Source organism: Dendropsophus ebraccatus, chromosome 2 (genome assembly GCF_027789765.1).
Source record: "Dendropsophus ebraccatus isolate aDenEbr1 chromosome 2, aDenEbr1.pat, whole genome shotgun sequence".
Lineage (NCBI taxonomy): Eukaryota > Metazoa > Chordata > Amphibia > Anura > Hylidae > Dendropsophus > Dendropsophus ebraccatus.
The window spans coordinates 2,662,896-2,685,121 of NC_091455.1; the positions used below are offsets into that span (position 1 = coordinate 2,662,896).

The 22,226-nt window shown below is 52.4% G+C and overlaps 1 protein-coding gene across 2 annotated transcripts in view; it reads left to right on the plus strand.

The window, feature by feature from the left end:
* LOC138782920 (kinesin-like protein KIFC3) overlaps positions 1–19,891 on the plus strand; it is a 158,595-nt gene extending 138,704 nt beyond the window's left edge. For both annotated transcript variants that reach the window (XM_069956906.1, XM_069956907.1), the window contains 6 exons: positions 8,455–8,559; positions 9,227–9,357; positions 9,534–9,657; positions 9,802–9,931; positions 15,795–16,024; positions 19,386–19,891. In XM_069956906.1, coding sequence (XP_069813007.1) covers positions 8,455–8,559; positions 9,227–9,357; positions 9,534–9,657; positions 9,802–9,931; positions 15,795–16,024; positions 19,386–19,508 — 843 coding nt within the window. In that variant the 3' untranslated portion in view covers positions 19,509–19,891. The remainder of the gene's footprint in view (positions 1–8,454; positions 8,560–9,226; positions 9,358–9,533; positions 9,658–9,801; positions 9,932–15,794; positions 16,025–19,385) is intronic.
* Positions 19,892–22,226: the final 2,335 nt, after the last annotated feature.

The window sequence follows — 22,226 nt, forward strand, 5'->3', positions numbered from 1 at the left end:
CAGCTGTGGAGGAATCAGGATGTTACCGGCTCTGGAGGGATCAGATTGTTGCCGGCTGTGGATAGATGAGATTGCTCCCGACTGTGGAGGGATCAGATTGTTTCCGGCTGTGGAGGGATCAGATTGTTTCCGGCTGTGGAGGGATCAGATTGCTCGCGACTGTGGAGGGATCAGATTGTTGTCGGCTGTGGAGGGATCAAATTGTTGCCAGCTGTGGAGGGATCAGATTGTTGCCAGCTGTGGAGGGATCAGATTGCTCCCGGCTGTGGAGGGATCAGATTGCTCCCGGCTGTGGAGGGATCAGATTGCTCCCGGCTGTGGAGGGATCAGATTGCTCCCGGCTGTGGAGGGATCAGATTGCTCGCGACTGTGGAGGGATCAGATTGCTCGCGACTGTGGAGGGATCAGATTGCTCGCGACTGTGGAGGGATCAGATTGTTGCCGGCTGTGGAGGGATCAGATTGTTTCCGGCTGTGGAGGGATCAGATTGTTGCCGGCTGTGGAGGGATCAGGTTGTTTCCGGCTGTGGAGGGATCAGATTGTTGCCGGCTGTGGAAGGATCAGATTGCTGCCAGCTCTGCAGGGATCAGATTGCTGCCGGATGTGGAGAGATCAGATTGTTGCTGGCTCTGGAGGGATCAGACTGCTGTCGTCTGTCGAGGGATCAGATTGTTGTCGGCTGTGGAGGGATCAGGTTGTTGCCGGCTGTAGAGGGATCAGGTTGGTTGGCGGCTGTGGAGGGATCAGATTGTTTCTGGCTCTGGAGGGATCAGATTGCTGTCGTCTGTGGAGGGATCAGATTGCTTTCGTCTGTGGAGGAATCAGATTGCTGTCGTCTGTGGAGGGATCAGATTGTTGCCGGCTGTGGAGGGATCAGATTGTTGCCAGCTGTGGAGGGATCAGATTGTTGCAGGCTGTAAAGGGATCAGATTGTTGCCGCCTGTGGAGGGATCCGATTGTTGCCGCCTGTGGAGGGATCAGATTGTTGCCGGCTGTGGAGGGATTAGATTGTTGCAGGCTGTAAAGGGATCAGATTGTTGCCGGCTGTGGAGGGATCAGATTGCTGTCGGCTGTGGAGGGATCAGATTGCTCGCGACTGTGGAGGGATCAGATTGTTGCCGGCTGTAGAGGGATCAGGTTGGTTGTCGGCTGTGGAGGGATCAGATTCCTGTCGGCTGTGGAGAGATCAGATTGTTGCTGGCTCTGGAGGGATCAGACTGCTGCCGGCTCTGGAGGGATCAGATTGTTGCTGGCTCTGGAGGGATCAGACTGCTGTCGTCTGTCGAGGGATCAGATTGCTGTCGTCTGTGGAGGGATCAGGTTGTTGCCGGCTGTAGAGGGATCAGATTGTTGTCGGCTGTGGAGGGATTAGGTTGTTGCCGGCTGTAGAGGGATCAGGTTGGTTGGCGGCTGTGGAGGGATCAGATTGCTGTCGGCTATGGAGAGATCAGATTGTTGCTGGCTCTGGAGGGATTAGACTGCTGCCGGCTGTGGAGGGATCAGATTGTTGCTGGCTCTGGAGGGATCAGATTGCTGTCGTCTGTCGAGGGATCAGATTGGTGCCGGCTGTGGAGGGATCAGGTTGTTGCCGGCTGTAGAGGGATCAGGTTGGTTGGCGGTTGTGGAGGGATCAGATTGCTCCCGACTGTGGAGGAATCAGATTGTTGCCGGCTGTGGAGGGATCAGATTGTTGCCGGCTGTGGAGGGATCAGATTGTTGCCGGCTGTGGAGGGATCAGATTGTTGCCGGCTGTGGAGGGATCAGATTGTTGCCGGCTGTGGAGGGATCAGATTGCTCCCGACTGTGGAGGGATCAGATCGCTCCCGACTGTGGAGGGATCAGATTGTTGCCGGCTGTGGAGGGATCAGATTGCTCCCGACTGTGGAGGGATCAGATCGCTCCCGACTGTAGAGGGATCAGATTGTTGTCGGCTGTGAAGGTATCAGATTGCTCCTGGCTGTGGAGGGATCAGATTGCTGCCAGCTGTGGAGAGATCAAATTGTTCCCGGATGTGGAGGGATCAGATTGCTCCTGGCTGTAGAGGGATCAGATTGCTCCCGGCTGTGGAGGGATCAGATTGTTGCCGGCTGTAGAGGGATCAGGTTGGTTGTCGGCTGTGGAGGGATCAGATTCCTGTCGGCTGTGGAGAGATCAGATTGTTGCTGGCTCTGGAGGGATCAGACTGCTGCCGGCTCTGGAGGGATCAGATTGCTGTCGTCTGTCGAGGGATCAGATTGCTGTCGTCTGTGGAGGGATCAGGTTGTTGCCGGCTGTAGAGTGATCAGATTGTTGTCGGCTGTGGAGGGATCAGGTTGTTGCCGGCTGTAGAGGGATCAGGTTGGTTGGCGGCTGTGGAGGGATCAGCTTGTTGCCGGCTGTGGAGGGATCAGATTGTTGCTGGCTCTGGAGGGATCAGATTGCTGTCGTCTGTGGAGGGATCAGATTGCTGTCGTCTGTGGAGGGATCAGATTGTTGTCGTCTGTGGAGGGATCAGATTGTTGTCGGCTGTGGAGGGATCAGATTGTTGCCGGCTGTGGAGGGATCAGATTGTTGCCGGCTGTGGAGGGATCAGATTGCTGTCGGCTGTGGAGAGATTAGATTGTTGCCGGCTGTGGAGGGATCAGATTGTTGCCGGCTGTGGAGGGATCAGATTGTTGCCGGCTGTGGAGGGATCAGATTGTTGCCGGCTGTGGAGGTATCAGATTGTTGTCGGCTGTGGAGGGATCAGATTGTTGTCGGCTGTGGAGGGATCAGATTGTTGTCGGCTGTGGAGGGATCAGAATGTTGCCAGCTGTGGAGGGATCAGATTGCTGTCGGCTGTGGAGGGATCAGATTGCTCCCGGCTGTGGAGGGATCAGATTGCTCCCGGCTGTGGAGGGATCAGATTGTTGCCGGCTGTAGAGGGATCAGGTTGGTTGGCGGCTGTGGAGGGATCAGATTGTTGTCGGCTGTGGAGAGATCAGATTGCTGCTGGCTGTGGAGGGATCAGACTGCTCCCGGCTGTGGAGGGATCAGATTGTTGCCGGCTGTAGAGGGATCAGGTTGGTTGTCGGCTGTGGAGGGATCAGATTGCTGTCGGCTGTGGAGAGATCAGATTGTTGCTGGCTCTGGAGGGATCAGACTGCTGCCGGCTGTGGAGGGATCAGATTGTTGCTGGCTCTGGAGGGATCAGATTGCTGTCGTCTGTCGAGGGATCAGATTGTTGTCGGCTGTGGAGGGATCAGGTTGTTGTCGGCTGTGGAGGGATCAGGTTGTTGCCGGCTGTAGAGGGATCAGGTTGGTTGGCGGCTGTGGAGGGATCAGATTGTTGCCGGCTGTGGAGGGATCAGATTGCTCGCGACTGTGGAGGGATCAGATTGTTGTCGGCTGTGGAGGGATCAGATTGTTGCCAGCTGTGGAGGGATCAGATTGTTGTCGGCTGTGGAGGGATCAGACTGCTCCCGGCTATGGAGGGATCAGGTTGTTGCTGGCTCTGGAGGGATCAGACTGCTGCCGGCTCTGGAGGGATCAGATTGTTCCTGGCTCTGGAGGGATCAGATTGTTGTCAGCTGTGGAGGGCTCAGATTGTTGTCGGCTGTGGAGGGATCAGATTGTTGTCGGCTGTGGAGGGATCAGGTTGGTTGGCGGCTGTGGAGGGATTAGATTGTTGCCGGCTGTGGAGGGATCAGATTGTTGCTGGCTCTGGAGGGATCAGATTGCTGTCGTCTGTGGAGGGATCAGATTGCTCCCGGCTGTGGAGGGATCAGATTGCTCCCGGCTGTGGAGGGATCAGATTGCTCCCTGCTTTGGATGGATGAGATTGCTGCCGGCTGTGGAGGGATCAGATTGCTTGCGACTGTGGAGGGATCAGATTGCTCGCGACTTTGGAGGGATCAGATTGTTGCCAGCTGTGGAGGGATCAGATTGTTGCCAGCTGTGGAGGGATCAGATTGTTGCCAGCTGTGGAGGGATCAGATTGTTGTCGGCTGTGGAGGGATCAGATTGCTCCCGGCTGTGGAGGGATCAGATTGTTGCCGGCTGTGGAGGGATCAGATTGTTGCCGGCTGTGGAGGGATCAGATTGCTCCCGGCTGTGGAGGGATCAGATCGCTCCCGACTGTGGAGGGATCAGATTGCTCGCGACTGTGGAGGGATCAGATTGCTCGCGACTGTGGAGGGATCAGATTGCTCGCGACTGTGGAGGGATCAGATTGCTCGCGACTGTGGAGGGATCAGATTGCTCGCGACTGTGGAGGGATCAGATTGCTCGCGACTGTGGAGGGATCAGATTGTTGCCAGCTGTGGAGGGATCAGATTGTTTCCGGCTGTGGAGGGATCAGATTGTTGCCGGCTGTGGAGGGATCAGGTTGTTTCCGGCTGTGGAGGGATCAGATTGTTGCCGGCTGTGGAAGGATCAGATTGCTGCCAGCTCTGCAGGGATCAGATTGCTGCCGGATGTGGAGAGATCAGATTGTTGCTGGCTCTAAAGGGATCAGACTGCTGTCGTCTGTCGAGGGATCAGATTGTTGTCGGCTGTGGAGGGATCAGGTTGTTGCCGGCTGTAGAGGGATCAGGTTGGTTGGCGGCTGTGGAGGGATCAGATTGTTTCTGGCTCTGGAGGGATCAGATTGCTGTCGTCTGTGGAGGGATCAGACTGCTGCCGGCTGTGGAGGGATCAGATTGTTGCCAGCTGTAAAGGGATCAGATTGTTGCCGCCTGTGGAGGGATCCGATTGTTGCCGGCTGTGGAGGGATTAGATTGTTGCCGGCTGTGGAGGGATTAGATTGTTGCAGGCTGTAAAGGGATCAGATTGTTGCCGGCTGTAGAGGGATCAGATTGCTGTCGGCTGTGGAGGGATCAGATTGCTCGCGGCTGTGGAGGGATCAGATTGCTCGCGACTGTGGAGGGATCAGATTGTTGTCGGCTGTGGAGGGATCAGATTGTTGCCAGCTGTGGAGGGATCAGATTGTTGCCAGCTGTGGAGGGATCAGATTGTTGCCAGCTGTGGAGGGATCAGATTGCTCCCGGCTGTGGAGGGATCAGATTGCTCCCGGCTGTGGAGGGATCAGATTGCTCCCGACTGTGGAGGGATCAGATTGTTGCCAGCTGTGGAGGGATCAGATTGTTGTCGGCTGTGGAGGGATCAGATTGCTCCCGGCTATGGAGGGATCAGGTTGTTGCTGGCTCTGGAGGGATCAGACTGCTGCCGGCTCTGGAGGGATCAGATTGTTCCTGGCTCTGGAGGGATCAGATTGTTGTCGGCTGTGGAGGGCTCAGATTGTTGTCGGCTGTGGAGGGATCAGATTGTTGTCGGCTGTGGAGGGATCAGGTTGGTTGGCGGCTGTGGAGGGATCAGATTGTTGCCGGCTGTGGAGGGATCAGATTGCTGTCGTCTGTGGAGGGATCAGATTGCTCCCGGCTGTGGAGGGATCAGATTGCTCCCGGCTGTGGAGGGATCAGATTGCTGCCAGCTGTGGAGGGATCAGGTTGTTGCCGGCTGTAGAGGGATCAGGTTGGTTGGCGGCTGTGGAGGGATCAGATTGTTGTCGGCTGTGGAGGGATCAGATTGTTGTCGGCTGTGGAGAGATCAGATTGGTTGCCGGCTGTAGAGGGATGAGATTGTTGCCGGCTTTGGATGGATGAGATTGCTGCCGGCTGTGGAGGGATCAGGTTGTTGCCGGCTCTGGAGGGATCAGATTGTTTCCGGCTCTGGAGGGATCAGATTGTTGTCGGCTGTGGAGGGATCAGATTGCTCGCGACTGTGGAGGGATCAGATTGTTGCCGGCTGTGGAGGGATCAGATTGTTGCCAGCTGTGGAGGGATCAGATTGTTGTCGGCTGTGGAGGGATCAGATTGTTGCCGGCTGTAAAGGGATCAGATTGTTGCCGGCTGTGGTGGTATTAGATTGTTGTCGGCTGTGGAGGGATCAGATTGCTCCCGGCTGTGGAGGGATCAGATTGCTCCCTGCTTTGGATGGATGAGATTGCTGCCGGCTGTGGAGGGATCAGATTGCTGTCGGCTGTGGAGGAATCAGATTGCTTGCGACTGTGGAGGGATCAGATTGCTCGCGACTTTGGAGGGATCAGATTGTTGCCAGCTGTGGAGGGATCAGATTGTTGCCAGCTGTGGAGGGATCAGATTGTTGCCAGCTGTGGAGGGATCAGATTGTTGTCGGCTGTGGAGGGATCAGATTGCTCCCGGCTGTGGAGGGATCAGATTGCTGCCAGCTGTGGAGGGATCAGGTTGTTGCCGGCTGTAGAGGGATCAGGTTGGTTGGCGCCTGTGGAGGGATCAGATTGTTGCTGGCTGTGGAGGGATCAGATTGTTGCCGGCTGTGGAGGGATCAGATTGTTGTCGGCTGTGGAGGGATCAGATCGCTCCCGACTGTGGAGGGATCAGATCGCTCCCGACTGTGGAGGGATCAGATTGCTCGCGACTGTGGAGGGATCAGATTGCTCGCGACTGTGGAGGGATCAGATTGCTCGCGATTGTGGAGGGATCAGATTGTTGCCAGCTGTGGAGGGATCAGATTGTTTCCGGCTGTGGAGGGATCAGATTGTTGCCGGCTGTGGAGGGATCAGGTTGTTTCCGGCTGTGGAGGGATCAGATTGTTGCCGGCTGTGGAAGGATCAGATTGCTGCCAGCTCTGCAGGGATCAGATTGCTGCCGGATGTGGAGAGATCAGATTGTTGCTGGCTCTGGAGGGATCAGACTGCTGTCGTCTGTCGAGGGATCAGATTGTTGTCGGCTCTGGAGGGATCAGGTTGTTGCCGGCTGTAGAGGAATCAGGTTGGTTGGCGGCTGTGGAGGGATCAGATTGTTTTTGGCTCTGGAGGGATCAGATTGCTGTCGTCTGTGGAGGGATCAGATTGTTGCCAGCTGTGGAGGGATCAGATTGTTGCAGGCTGTAAAGGGATCAGATTGTTGCCGCCTGTGGAGGGATCCGATTGTTGCCGGCTGTGGAGGGATTAGATTGTTGCCGGCTGTGGAGGGATCAGATTGTTGCCAGCTGTGGAGGGATCAGATTGTTGCGAGCTGTGGAGGGATCAGATTGTTGCCAGCTGTGGAGGGATCAGATTGCTCCCGGCTGTGGAGGGATCAGATTGCTCCCGGCTGTGGAGGGATCAGATTGCTCGCGACTGTGGAGGGATCAGATTGTTGCCAGCTGTGGAGGGATCAGATTGTTGTCGGCTGTGGAGGGATCAGATTGCTCCCGGCTATGGAGGGATCAGGTTGTTGCTGGCTCTGGAGGGATCAGACTGCTGCCGGCTCTGGAGGGATCAGATTGTTCCTGGCTCTGGAGGGATCAGATTGTTGTCGGCTGTGGAGGGATCAGATTGCTGTCGTCTGTGGAGGGCTCAGATTGTTGTCGGCTGTGGAGGGATCAGATTGTTGTCGGCTGTGGAGGGATCAGGTTGGTTGGCGGCTGTGGAGGGATCAGATTGTTGCTGGCTCTGGAGGGATCAGATTGCTGTCGTCTGTGGAGGGATCAGATTGCTGTCGTCTGTGGAGGGATCAGATTGCTCCCGGCTGTTGAGGGATCAGATTGCTTGCGACTGTGGAGGGATCAGATTGCTCCCGGCTGTGGAGGGATCAGATTGCTCGCGACTGTGGAGGGATCAGATTGTTGCCAGCTGTGGAGGGATCAGATTGTTGCCAGCTGTGGAGGGATCAGATTGTTGCCAGCTGTGGAGGGATCAGATTGTTGTCGGCTGTGGAGGGATCAGATTACTCCCGGCTGTGGAGGGATCAGGTTGTTGCCGGCTGTAGAGGGATCAGGTTGGTTGGCGGCTGTGGAGGGATCAGATTGTTGTCGGCTGTGGAGGGATCAGATTGCTGTCGGCTGTGGAGAGATCAGATTGGTTGCCGGCTGTAGAGGGATGAGATTGTTGCCGGCTTTGGATGGATGAGATTGCTGCCGGCTGTGGAGGGATCAGATTGTTTCCGGCTCTGGAGGGATCAGATTGTTTCCGGCTCTGGAGGGATCAGATTGTTTCTGGTTGTGGAGGGATCAGATTGTTTCCGGCTCTGGAGGAATCAGATTGCTGCCAGCTGTGGAGGGATCAGATTGCTTTCGTCTGTGGAGAGATCAGATTGTTGCCGGCTGTGGAGGGATCAGATTGTTGCCGGCTGTGGAGGGATCAGATTGTTGCTGGCTCTGGAGGGATCAGATTGCTTTCGTCTGTGGAGGGATCAGATTGCTCCCGGCTGTGGAGGGATCAGATTGCTGTCGGCTGTGGCGGGATCAGATTGGTTGCCGGCTGTGGCGGGATCAGATTGGTTGCCGGCTGTGGAGGGATCAGATTGCTCCCGGCTGTGGAGGGATCAGATTGCTCCCGGCTGTGGAGGGATCAGATTGCTTTCGTCTGTGGAGGGATCAGATTGCTCCCGGCTGTGGAGGGATCAGATTGGTTGCCGGCTGTGGCGGGATCAGATTGGTTGCCGGCTGTGGCGTTACCTGTTCCTCTTTCCCCAGGTCTTCCAGGAGATTGAGCCGGTGGTGATGTCCTGCATCAATGGATACAACGTCTGCATCTTTGCTTATGGACAGACCGGATCAGGCAAAACCTACACCATGGAGGTAATGAGAATAATATGGATGTCATGTGGACTCCTCTGCATAATAGAAACAGGCAGGCCCAGAGGCCAGACAGGCCATGGTCCGGGGGTGGGGGAAGCCGCTGTTGTACGGGGAGAGGACAGGCCACCGCGGTCCGGGGGGTGGGCAAGGGAAGCCACTGTGGTCTGGGGGGGGGGGGGGGGGGACAGGCCACCGCGGTCCAGGGGGGTTGGGTGACAGGTTGCTGATAATAGTGGATGCCTCATGTGCAGCACAAGGTGCGTTGTAGTGAGGGGGCCTCACCCCATCCAGTTGTGCATAGTAACGGCCCCCAATCTCCAGCTCCTCGGTGGTGATTATCCAGTGTAGCGGATAGTTGGATGGGTGGGCGGGGGGCAGGCTCGGCACCTCTTGTATAATGGCTGACTGCTTACAGTAGAAGCTGTGGTCCAGTCTGTCTGGGCCTCAGGCGTAAGGATGATGATGATGATGATGATGATGATGATGGGCTACTCGGTAGCTCCTGTGGGCTGTGATGTGGATTCAAGACTCCAGCCTCGACCTGCACCGCTATGGGGTCTTCAGACGAATAGGGACCCCCAGGGTCAGAAGATTGGGTTCAGTCTGTGGAAACTTCTGCCCCTGACTAACTGCTCCAGTAACATGATGAGAGTTTTTGTCTCATCAGGGAACAGCGGAGAACCCAGGTATCAACCAGCAAGCCCTGCAGGCCCTTTACCAGGAGATGGAGGCCAGGCGAGGCCTGTGGAGCTACAGCGTCAGCCTCAGTATGGTGGAGATCTACAATGAAGTCATCAGGTGAGCCGGCTGACGCTCCACACACCGCCCACAATGACTCCAACCCCAATGGTCCACCTACCTCCCCAGAAATTCCCGTTACATGGCCATAGGTCCCAGAGGTGCAGGTTACTGGATAAGGATGGGGTACTGCGGCCCCTACATGTAGTAACACCCTCTATAATCCCCCTATACAGAGATCTCCTCTCCAAAGACCCCCAGGAGAAGCTGGACGTTAAGCTGAACCCAGACGGCAGTGGGCAGCTCCACGTGCCCGGACTCACCAGTAAAGAGGTGAAGAATTTCCGGCACATTAAAAAGGTAACAAATCAGAGGAGGCCGATACTGAGGCCCAAGCAGAGCCTCTACGCCAGCAGTAACAACAACCCAACCTCCCCACAGAGGCCTGTAGTAACAATGCTGGGGCAGGGAGCTGACACTTTAATACTCTGATTATTCTTCTAGATTCTGACACTGGGGAAAAGGAACCGAGCAACATTCTGCACTAACATGAACGAGCGAAGCTCACGGTCCCACGCCTTACTCACCATCACCATAACCGGCCAGGAGCTGAGCTCAGGAGCCGTTACTACAGGTACTCCCATTACTGCAGGTACTCCCCATTACTACAGGTACTCCCCATTACTACAGGTACTCCCATTACTACAGGTACTCCCATTACTGCAGGTACTCCCATTACTACAGGTACTTCCCATTACTGCAGGTACTCCTCATTACTACAGGTACTCCCCATTACTACAGGTACTCCTCATTACTGCAGGTACTCCCCATTACTGCAGGTACTCCCCATTACTGCAGGTACTCCCATTACTGCAGGTACTCCCCATTACTGCAGGTACTCCCATTACTGCAGGTACTCCCCATTACTGCAGGTACTCTCATTACTACAGGTACTCCCATTACTGCAGGTACTCCCCATTACTGCAGGTACTCCCCATTACTACAGGTACTCCTCATTACTGCAGGTACTCCTCATTACTGCAGGTACTCCCCATTACTGCAGGTACTCCCCATTACTACAGGTACTCCCATTACTACAGGTACTCCTCATTACTGCAGGTACTCCCCATTACTGCAGGTACTCTCATTACTGCAGGTACTCCTCATTACTGCAGGTACTCCTCATTACTGCAGGTACTCCCCATTACTACAGGTACTCCTCATTACTGCAGGTACTCCTCATTACTGCAGGTACTCCTCATTACTACAGGTACTCCCCATTACTGCAGGTACTCCCCATTACTACAGGTACTCCTCATTACTACAGGTACTCCCATTACTGCAGGTACTCCCATTACTGCAGGTACTCCTCATTACTACAGGTACTCTCATTACTGCAGGTACTCCCATTACTGCAGGTACTCCTCATTACTGCAGGTACTCCCCATTACTACAGGTACTCCTCATTACTGCAGGTACTCCCCATTACTGCAGGTACTCCTCATTACTACAGGTACTCTCATTACTACAGGTACTCCCATTACTGCAGGTACTCCTCATTACTGCAGGTACTCCCCATTACTGCAGGTACTCCCCATTACTGCAGGTACTCCCCATTACTACAGGTACTCCCCATTACTGCAGGTACTCCCATTACTGCAGGTACTCCCCATTACTGCAGGTACTCCTCATTACTGCAGGTACTCCCATTACTGCAGGTACTCCCCATTACTACAGGTACTCCCCATTACTGCAGGTACTCCCCATTACTACAGGTACTCCTCATTACTGCAGGTACTCCTCATTACTGCAGGTACTCCCATTACTGCAGGTACTCCTCATTACTGCAGGTACTCCCCATTACTGCAGGTACTCCCATTACTGCAGGTACTCCCCATTACTGCAGGTACTCCCCATTACTACAGGTACTCCCCATTACTACAGGTACTCCCATTACTGCAGGTACTCCCCATTACTACAGGTACTCTCATTACTGCAGGTACTCCCATTACTGCAGGTACTCCCATTACTGCAGGTACTCTTCATTACTACAGGTACTCCCATTACTGCAGGTACTCCTCATTACTGCAGGTACTCCCATTACTACAGGTACTCCCATTACTGCAGGTACTCCTCATTACTGCAGGTACTCCTCATTACTGCAGGTACTCCCCATTACTGCAGGTACTCCCATTACTGCAGGTACTCCTCATTTCTACAGGTACTCTCATTACTGCAGGTACTCCCATTACTGCAGGTACTCCTCATTACTGCAGGTACTCCCATTACTACAGGTACTCCTCATTTCTACAGGTACTCTCATTACTGCAGGTACTCCCATTACTGCAGGTACTCCTCATTACTGCAGGTACTCCCATTACTGCAGGTACTCCCCATTACTACAGGTACTCCTCATTACTGCAGGTACTCCTCATTACTACAGGTACTCCCATTACTGCAGGTACTCCCCATTACTACAGGTACTCCCATTACTGCAGGTACTCCTCATTACTGCAGGTACTCCCCATTACTGCAGGTACTCCTCATTACTGCAGGTACTCCCCATTACTGCAGGTACTCCTCATTACTACAGGTACTCTCATTACTACAGGTACTCCCATTACTGCAGGTACTCCTCATTACTGCAGGTACTCCTCATTACTGCAGGTACTCCCCATTACTGCAGGTACTCCTCATTACTGCAGGTACTCCCCATTACTACAGGTACTCCTCATTACTGCAGGTACTCCCCATTACTGCAGGTACTCCTCATTACTACAGGTACTCTCATTACTACAGGTACTCCCATTACTGCAGGTACTCCTCATTACTGCAGGTACTCCTCATTACTGCAGGTACTCCCATTACTGCAGGTACTCCTCATTACTGCAGGTACTCCCCATTACTGCAGGTACTCCTCATTACTACAGGTACTCTCATTACTACAGGTACTCCCATTACTGCAGGTACTCCTCATTACTGCAGGTACTCCCCATTACTGCAGGTACTCCCCATTACTGCAGGTACTCCCCATTACTACAGGTACTCCCCATTACTACAGGTACTCTCATTACTGCAGGTACTCCCATTACTGCAGGTACTCCCCATTACTGCAGGTACTCCCATTACTGCAGGTACTCCTCATTACTGCAGGTACTCCCATTACTACAGGTACTCCTCATTACTGCAGGTACTCCCCATTACTGCAGGTACTCCTCATTACTACAGGTACTCTCATTACTACAGGTACTCCCCATTACTGCAGGTACTCCCCATTACTGCAGGTACTCCCCATTACTACAGGTACTCCTCATTACTGCAGGTACTCCCCATTACTGCAGGTACTCCTCATTACTACAGGTACTCTCATTACTACAGGTACTCCCATTACTGCAGGTACTCCTCATTACTGCAGGTACTCCTCATTACTGCAGGTACTCCCATTACTGCAGGTACTCCCCATTACTACAGGTACTCCTCATTACTGCAGGTACTCCTCATTACTGCAGGTACTTCCTATTACTGCAGGTACTCCTCGTTACTGCAGGTACTCCTCGTTACTGCAGGTACTCCCCATTACTGCAGGTACTCTCATTACTACAGGTACTCCCATTACTGCAGGTACTCCTCATTACTGCAGGTACTCCTCATTACTGCAGGTACTCCCCGTTACTACAGGTACTCCTCGTTACTGCAGGTACTCCCCATTACTACAGGTACTCCCATTACTGCAGGTACTCCCCATTACTGCAGGTACTCCTCATTACTACAGGTACTCTCATTACTGCAGGTACTCCCCATTACTGCAGGTACTCCCATTACTGCAGGTACTCCTCATTACTGCAGGTACTCCCCATTACTACAGGTACTCCCCATTACTGCAGGTACTCCTCATTACTACAGGTACTCCTCATTACTGCAGGTACTCCTCATTACTACAGGTACTCCCCATTACTGCAGGTACTCCCCATTACTGCAGGTACTCCCCATTACTGCAGGTACTCCCATTACTGCAGGTACTCCCCATTACTACAGGTACTCCCCATTACTGCAGGTACTCCCATTACTGCAGGTACTCCCCATTACTGCAGGTACTCCTCGTTACTGCAGGTACTCCCCATTACTGCAGGTACTCTCATTACTACAGGTACTCCCATTACTGCAGGTACTCCTCATTACTGCAGGTACTCCTCATTACTGCAGGTACTCCCCGTTACTACAGGTACTCCTCGTTACTGCAGGTACTCCCCATTACTGCAGGTACTCCCCATTACTACAGGTACTCCCCATTACTGCAGGTACTCCTCATTACTACAGGTACTCTCATTACTACAGGTACTCCCATTACTACAGGTACTCCCCATTACTGCAGGTACTCCTCATTACTACAGGTACTCTCATTACTGCAGGTACTCCCCATTACTGCAGGTACTCCTCATTACTGCAGGTACTCCTCATTACTACAGGTACTCCCCATTACTACAGGTACTCCCCATTACTGCAGGTACTCCTCATTACTGCAGGTACTCCTCATTACTACAGGTACTCCTCATTACTGCAGGTACTCCTCATTACTACAGGTACTCCCCATTACTGCAGGTACTCCCATTACTGCAGGTACTCCCCATTACTGCAGGTACTCCTCGTTACTGCAGGTACTTCTCGTTACTGCAGGTACTCCCCATTACTGCAGGTACTCCCCATTACTGCAGGTACTCCCCATTACTACAGGTACTCCTCATTACTGCAGGTACTCCTCATTACTGCAGGTACTCCCCATTACTGCAGGTACTCCCATTACTGCAGGTACTCCCATTACTGCAGGTACTCTCATTACTGCAGGTACTCCCCATTACTGCAGGTACTCCCATTACTGCAGGTACTCCTCATTACTGCAGGTACTCCCATTACTGCAGGTACTCCTCATTACTGCAGGTACTCCCATTACTGCAGGTACTCCTCATTACTGCAGGTACTCCCCATTACTACAGGTACTCCTCATTACTACAGGTACTCTCATTACTGCAGGTACTCCCATTACTACAGGTACTCTCATTACTGCAGGTACTCCCATTACTACAGGTACTTCCCATTACTACAGGTACTCCCTATTACTGCAGGTACTCCTCGTTACTGCAGGTACTCCCCATTACTACAGGTACTCCCCATTACTGCAGGTACTCCCCATTACTGCAGGTACTCCTCATTATGTTATTACTACAGGTACTCTTCGTTGTATTATTACTACAGGTACTCTTCATTGTATTATTACTTCAGGTACTCTTCGTTGTATTATTACTACAGGTACTCCTCATTGTTATTACTACAGGTACTCCTCATTGTTATTACTACAGGTACTCTTCATTGTATTATTACTACAGGTACTCTTCGTTGTATTATTACTACAGGTACTCCTCATTGTTATTACTACAGGTACTCTTCATTGTATTATTACTACAGGTACTCTTCGTTGTATTATTACTACAGGTACTCTTCGTTGTATTATTACTACAGGTACTCTTCGTTGTATTACTACAGGTACTCCTCATTGTTATTACTACAGGTACTCTTCGTTGTATTACTACAGGTACTCCCCATTACTATAGGTACTCCTCATTATATTACTACAGGTACTCCTCATTATGTTATTACTACAGGTGCTCCTCATTATGTTATTACTACAGGTACTCTTCGTTGTATTATTACTACAGGTACTCCCCATTACTATAGGTACTCCTCATTATATTACTACAGGTACTCCTCATTGTATTATTACTACAGGTACTCCTCATTATATTACTACAGGTACTCCTCATTGTATTATTACTACAGGTACTCTTCGTTGTATTATTACTTCAGGTACTCTTCGTTGTATTATTACTACAGGTACTCTTCGTTGTATTATTACTACAGGTACTCCTCATTGTTATTACTACAGGTACTCCTCATTGTTATTACTACAGGTACTCTTCGTTGTATTATTACTACAGGTACTCTTCGTTGTATTACTACAGGTACTCTTCGTTGTATTATTACTACAGGTACTCCCCATTACTATAGGTACTCCTCATTATATTATTACAGGTACTCTTCGTTGTTATTACTACAGGTACTCTTCATTGTATTATTACTACAGGTACTCTTCGTTGTTATTACTACAGGTACTCTTCGTTGTATTATTACTACAGGTACTCTTCATTGTATTATTACTACAGGTACTCTTCGTTGTATTATTACTACAGGTACTCTTCGTTGTATTATTACTACAGGTACTCTTCATTGTATTATTACTACAGGTACTCTTCGTTGTATTATTACTACAGGTACTCCTCATTATGTTATTACTACAGGTACTCTTCATTGTATTATTACTACAGGTACTCTTCGTTGTATTATTACTACAGGTACTCTTCGTTGTATTATTACTACAGGTTCTTCGTTGTATTATTACTACATGCTGTAACAGCATCCTTTACAATCTTCTCTTATCCCCTTAGGAAAGCTGAACCTTGTGGACCTAGCAGGATCAGAGCGGGTGTGGAAGTCCGGGGCTGAGGGTGAACGTCTGAAGGAAGCTCAGAATATAAACAAGTCTCTGCTGGCCCTGGGGGAAGTCATCCAGGCTCTAAGGACCAAGCAAGCTCACGTCCCCTTCAGGAACTCCAAACTCACCTACCTGCTGCAGGACTCGCTGGGCAAAGGCAACAAGACAGTCATGATGGTGCAGGTGCAGCCTCTGTGATGCATGGTGCACGCCAAGGGATGTCACTATGAAGCATGGTGTACGCGGGGGGATGTCACTGTGATGCATGCTGCATACAAGGAGGTGCACGCCAGGGGTTGTCACTATAAGGAGGTGCACAATGGGGGGTTGTCTGTATAAGGAGGTACACAATGGGGGGATGTCACTATATGGAGGTGCACACCAGGGAGATGTCACTGTAAGGAGGTGCACGCTAAGGTGATGTCAATATAAGGAGGTGCACACCAGGGAGATGTCACTGTAAGGAGGTGCACGCTAAGGTGATGTCAATATAAGGAGGTGCACACCAGGGAGATGTCACTGTAAGGAGGTGCACACTGGGGGGGATGTCACTATATGGAGGTGCACTCTAGGGGGTTGTCTGTATAAGGAGGTGCACGCCAGGGGTTGTCTGTATAAGGAGGTGCACACCGGGGGGATATCACTATAAGGAGGTGAAGGCCAGGGGGATGTCACTATATGGAGGTGCACACCGGGGGGATATCACTATATGGAGGTACACACTGGGGATGTCACTATAAGGAGGTGCTCACCGGGGTGATTTCACTATAAGGAGGTGCTCACCGGTGGGATTTCACTATAAGGAGGTGCTCACCGGGGGGATTTCACTATAAGGAGGTGCTCACCGGGGGGATTTCACTATAAGGAGGTGCTCACCGGGGGGATTTCACTATAAGGAGGTGCTCACCGGGGGGATTTCACTATAAGGAGGTGCTCACCGGGGGGATTTCACTATAAGGAGGTGCTCACCGGGGGGATTTCACTATAAGGAGGTGCACAGGGGGGATGTCAATATATGGAGGTGAACACGGGGGGATGTCACTAGAAGGAGGTGAGGCCAGGGGGATGTCAATATATGGAGTTGCAGGGCGGGAGGAAGTCACTATGTGGAGGTGCACACTGGGGGTTGTCACTATAAGGAGGTGCAGGCCGGGGGGTTGTCTCTATATGGAGGTGCACATCGGGGGGATGTCACTTTATGGAGGTGAAGGCCAGGAGGATGTCCCTATAAGGAGGTGCAGGCCAGGAGGATGTCCCTATAAGGAGGTGCAGGCCAGGAGGATGTCCCTATAAGGAGGTGCAGGCAAGGAGGTGCACACCGGGGGGATGTCACTATATGGAGGTGCACACCAGGGGGATGTCGAGGAGAACTGCGCTGGGGGATCTGCACGAGGGGCGCTGCTGCGCTGGGGGATCTGCACGAGGGGCGCTGCTGTGCTGGGGGATCTGCACATTTCTAATAATGAAGAAACAGGAATGATCGGCCGTGAGATAAATCGCAGAGTTTTACCCTATAAAGTGATTTGTTACAGATTTGGCTTTTCTGTTAATCACTGATGTACCTGTCCGGCCCCCGCTGACCGCTGTATATGGTTTATTCCTGATCACTGCATTACATGTGCGGCCGGGAGTCACCTGACATCAGATATTCCGGCCCCCGCTGACCGCTGTATATGGTTTATTCCTGATCACTGCGTTACATGTGCGGCCGGGAGTCACCTGACATCAGATATTCCGGCCCCAGCTTACCGCTGTATATGGTTTATTCCTGATCACTGCTTTACATGTGCGGACGAGAGTCACCTGACATCAGATATTCCGGCCCCCGCTGACCGCTGTATATGGTTTATTCCTGATCACTGCATTACATGTGCGGCTGGGAGTCACCTGACATCAGATATTCCGGCTCCCGCTGACCGCTGTATATGGTTTATTCCTGATCACTGCATTACATGTGCGGCCGGGAGTCACCTGACATCAGATATTCCGGCCCCCGCTGACCGCTGTATATGGTTTATTCCTGATCACTGCTTTTTATGTCCTCTGCTGCCTCTACACCCAATAAGAACCATCCCGCTCTCATCCGTCCATACAGTTTTGTGGCCCTTCTCTTAAAAACAGTCTCTGAGATCTCTAGTAGACGCATCATTGGGATCTACACCTGGTCAGTGGGATCTCTGGGCGACCAGTCAGTGGGATTTCTGTCAGACCCGTCATTGGGATTTCTAGGTGGATTGTCAGTGGAATCTCTGGCATACCTGTGATTGAGATCTCTGGGCAGGTGACAGGCCAGTCGGATTTCTGTCAGACCTGTCATTGGGATCTCTGGGCGGCTGGATCTCTGTCAGACCTGTCATTGGGATCTCTGGGCGGCTGGATCTCTGTCAGTCCTGTCATTGGGATCTCTGGGCGGCTGGATCTCTGTCAGACCTGTCATTGGGATCTCTTGGCGGCCAGTCGGTGTTATCTACGGCCGGACACTCACCTTTGTTATCCTTTACCCGGTCTCCTGGTATTCCACGGGCTGACCAGGGCATGATCAACAATGTAAACGAGCGCCAATCTGCTAGATCGGTGCACGTTTACTGGTCCTATTCCACGGCCCGGCAATCATTTAGTGAGGGCTGCAGGGATGTCCTTGCAGCCCTTGCTTCATAATTTACCTCACCAGACTGCAGGTCTTGTCCCGCGCAGCAGCAGCCTGTCAGAACTGACAGATCGCTCAGCCAATCACTGGCCACAACAGTCCCGGACATTGATTGGCTGAGTGGTCTGTCAGCTCAGACAGGCCGCTCAGAAGCTGATGCTGCCGCGCGGGAGAAGGAGAAGACCTGCAGGTAAATTATGATATTTTTTAATAGTTGGTTGCCCGCTATTCCACGTAGCGATGCGCGGGTGGGGACCGATGATTTTAGGTTTGAACCTAAATGAACGATGACACAATCATCAGCTGATCATTCTCCCTACTCCATGGAGCGATAATCAGGCGAATCGGGCCGATTATCGCTCCGTGGAATAGGCCCCATAGTTTGGCTTGACGTCATCTGACTTTTGCCGGTCTCCCAGGTCTCTGCAGATCATTCCCTGGAGCTGATCACTGGCCGCTTCCTTTTCTATCATCTACATGGACGGTAGGGTTTCTCACTACGCATCTCTGTTATTGTAAAGCACTGGAGATCCCTTTAGCTGAGCAGCCAATGTCCTTCTGTTCTCTATGTTCTTGGCTTCTTCTTCAGTACATTATCTGGCCGAGCAGGGACGACGTGTGCTGCCTCCATCTTGGGGCCATCCCGTTATGACCCCATCGGGCAGCGCCCGGCTCCTGGCTGCTGATCCGGCTGTCTCCTGTTACTCAGCTCCGTTCAGTCACAATTTGTTGTAGAATCTTTTCTGCCAAATCGAGCAATGAAGCCAATTAGTGATGATACTGCTATCATTCTGCTCATACCTGTAGGTGCTGGGGGTGGAATACACAGCAGGGGGGTATATAGCACAGTGTATACAGCAGGCAGGGTATACAGCTCACCTCTGCTCTCTCCTACAGGTGTCGCCCCTGGAGAGTAACCTTGGCGAGACAATCTGCTCTCTGATCTTCGCTCAGCGGGTGTGTAAGGTGGAGCTGGGCCCGGCCTCCCGCAGGATCGATGTGACCCGACCAGAGACATGATGCCCCCTGCTGGATGGCTGCTACATGGTGCCAACACCCCACTGGACCTGACAATAACCCTTTATCTAATAACCCAAAATCCCACCACCAATGGGAATATGAGACTGAGCGTGGATCCTAGAGCCAACCTGAAAAGATGGATGACATGGCAAGGGGGGGGGGGGGGAGGACTACTGCCCCATCATCTATCTCCCTTCTCCACCCCCACCTCAACTCCTCCTCCCCTACCCCCATCTCCTTAAATCATCCAGACTACTCTCCCTCCTCCTCTAGCCCCTCCCTCCTCCTTTAGCCCCACCTTCTCCGTCTCTCCCTCAAGTCGTCTACGCTGTAAATGGTAGAATATTAACATTACTACAATAATGTATAGGAGCCTCGCTGTATATAGGAGTGATGGGGGGGGGGGGCGTCACACATTGGGGGGCCCCGCTGTAAAAGGGAGTGATGGGGGGGGGAGGCGTCACACATTTGGGGGCCCTGCTGTATACATTGGGGGGATGGGTCACACATTGGGGGGCCCCGCTGTATACAGGTGATTGGGGGGGATAGGTTACACATGGGGGCCCTCTGCTGTATAGTGGTGATTGGGGGGAGGGGTCACACATGGGGGCTCCTGCTTTATACAGGTGATTGGGGGGGATAGGTGACACATGGGGTGATCTCATCTTTAGCCTCTTGCTATATGATAAGGCATTGATAAGCAGCAGTGCTCTGGAGTCTCTGTGACCGCCCTGAGACGCGTTGCCCTCAGAGGTGATGATACATGAAGGAGAAGTTCAAAAGTATTGTATTATCCCCAATATACTTATTACAGGAAATGCTTATAAAGTGTTTTACCCTACACTTATTACTGCATCAAGGCTTCACTTCCTGGATAACGTGGTGATGTCACTTCCTGGATAACATGGTGATGTCACTTCCTGGATAACATGGTGATGTCACTTCCTGGATAACATGGTGATGTCACTTCCTGGATAACATGGTGATGTCACTTCCTGGATAACATGGTGAGGTCATTTCCTGGAAAACATGGTGATGTCACTTCCTGGATGACAATGACGTCACTTCCTGCATAACACTGATGTCACGACTCCCAGAGCTGTGCGGGCTGTGGCTGCTGGAGAGGATGATGGCAAGGGGATGCTCAGTGTCCCCCTGCCATCATCCTCTCCAGCAGCCACAGCCTGCACAGCTCTGGGAGTCGTGACATCACAGTGTTATCCAGGAAGTGACATCACCGTGTTATCCAGGGAGTGACGTCACAGTGTTATCCAGGGAGTGACGTTACAGTGTTATCCAGGAAGTGACGTCACAGTGTTATCCAGGGAGTGACGTTGCCGTGTTATCCAGGGAGTGACATCACCGTGTTATCCAGGAAGTGACATCACCGTGTTATCCAGGAAGTGACATCACCATGTTATCCAGGAAGTGAAGCCTTGATGTAGTAGTAAGTGCAGGGAAAAAAGCGCTTTATAAGCATTTCCCGTAATAAGTGTATATTGGGGATTTGTATAACTTGTAATACTTAATACTTTAATTAAATTTTTCGCAGGGCTTCTCCTTTAACCCTAGAGGTGCTGGGTGCAATAATTAACCCTGATTATGCTGTAGATCTGAACTGCACTGATAATGAGACAAGATGTCACAGGAGGCGGCAGCAGGCAAGGGTTAGCCCCTCACTGCTCCGCCCACAGGGCCAGCCCCTCACCGTTCCGCCCACTGGGCCAGCCCCTCACCACTACCAGACCCTGCGACCATCACAGCACACGCAGTATAGAGAAGCATCGGCAGGTAATTGGGAGATTTAGTGAGTGCATTTCAGTAATCTCTACCTCATTGTTATAGGATAGTGAGTGCAGCTCTGGAGGTGACTGGAGCTTGAGTTATCAATAATTATTTCAGACACATTTTGCCACAATGTAACAACCCTTACAGGCACCCATGCTGGTGAGACAATTCTATGGCCAAATAGCGCCTGCACTGCACTCCCGCCAGGACTGTGGGTAACGGGATGCTGCACCGCGCCAGGACTGTGGGTAACAAGATGCCGCACCGCGCCAGGACTGTGGGTAACGAGATGGCGCACCGCGCCAGGACTGTGGGTAACGGGATGCCGCACCGCGCCAGGACTGTGGGTAACGGGATGCCGCACCGCGCCAGGACTGTGGGTAACGGGATGCCGCACCGCGCCAGGACTGTGGGTAACGGGATGCCGCACCGCGCCAGGACTGTGGGTAACGGGATGCCGCACCGCGCCAGGACTGTGGGTAACGGGATGCTGCACCGCGCCAGGACTGTGGGTAACTGGATGACGCACCTTGCCCCTGCCAGGACTGTGGGTAATTAGATGCTGCACCGCGCCAGGACTGTGGGTAATGGGATGCCGCACCTTGCCCCTGCCAGGACTGTGGGTAATGAGATGCCGCACCGCGCCAGGACTGTGGGTAACGGGATGCCGCACCGCGCCAGGACTGTGGGTAACGGGATGAAGCACTGTAGTAGGATTGTTAGTAACGGGATGCCACCCCACGCCTCTGCCAGGACTGTGGGTAACGGGATGCTGCACCGCGCCAGGACTGTGGGTAATGGGATGCCGCACCGCGCCAGGACTGTGGGTAATGAGATGCCGCACCGCGCCAGGACTGTGGGTAATGAGATGCCGCACCGCGCCAGGACTGTGGGTAATGAGATGCCGCACCGCGCCAGGACTGTGGGTAA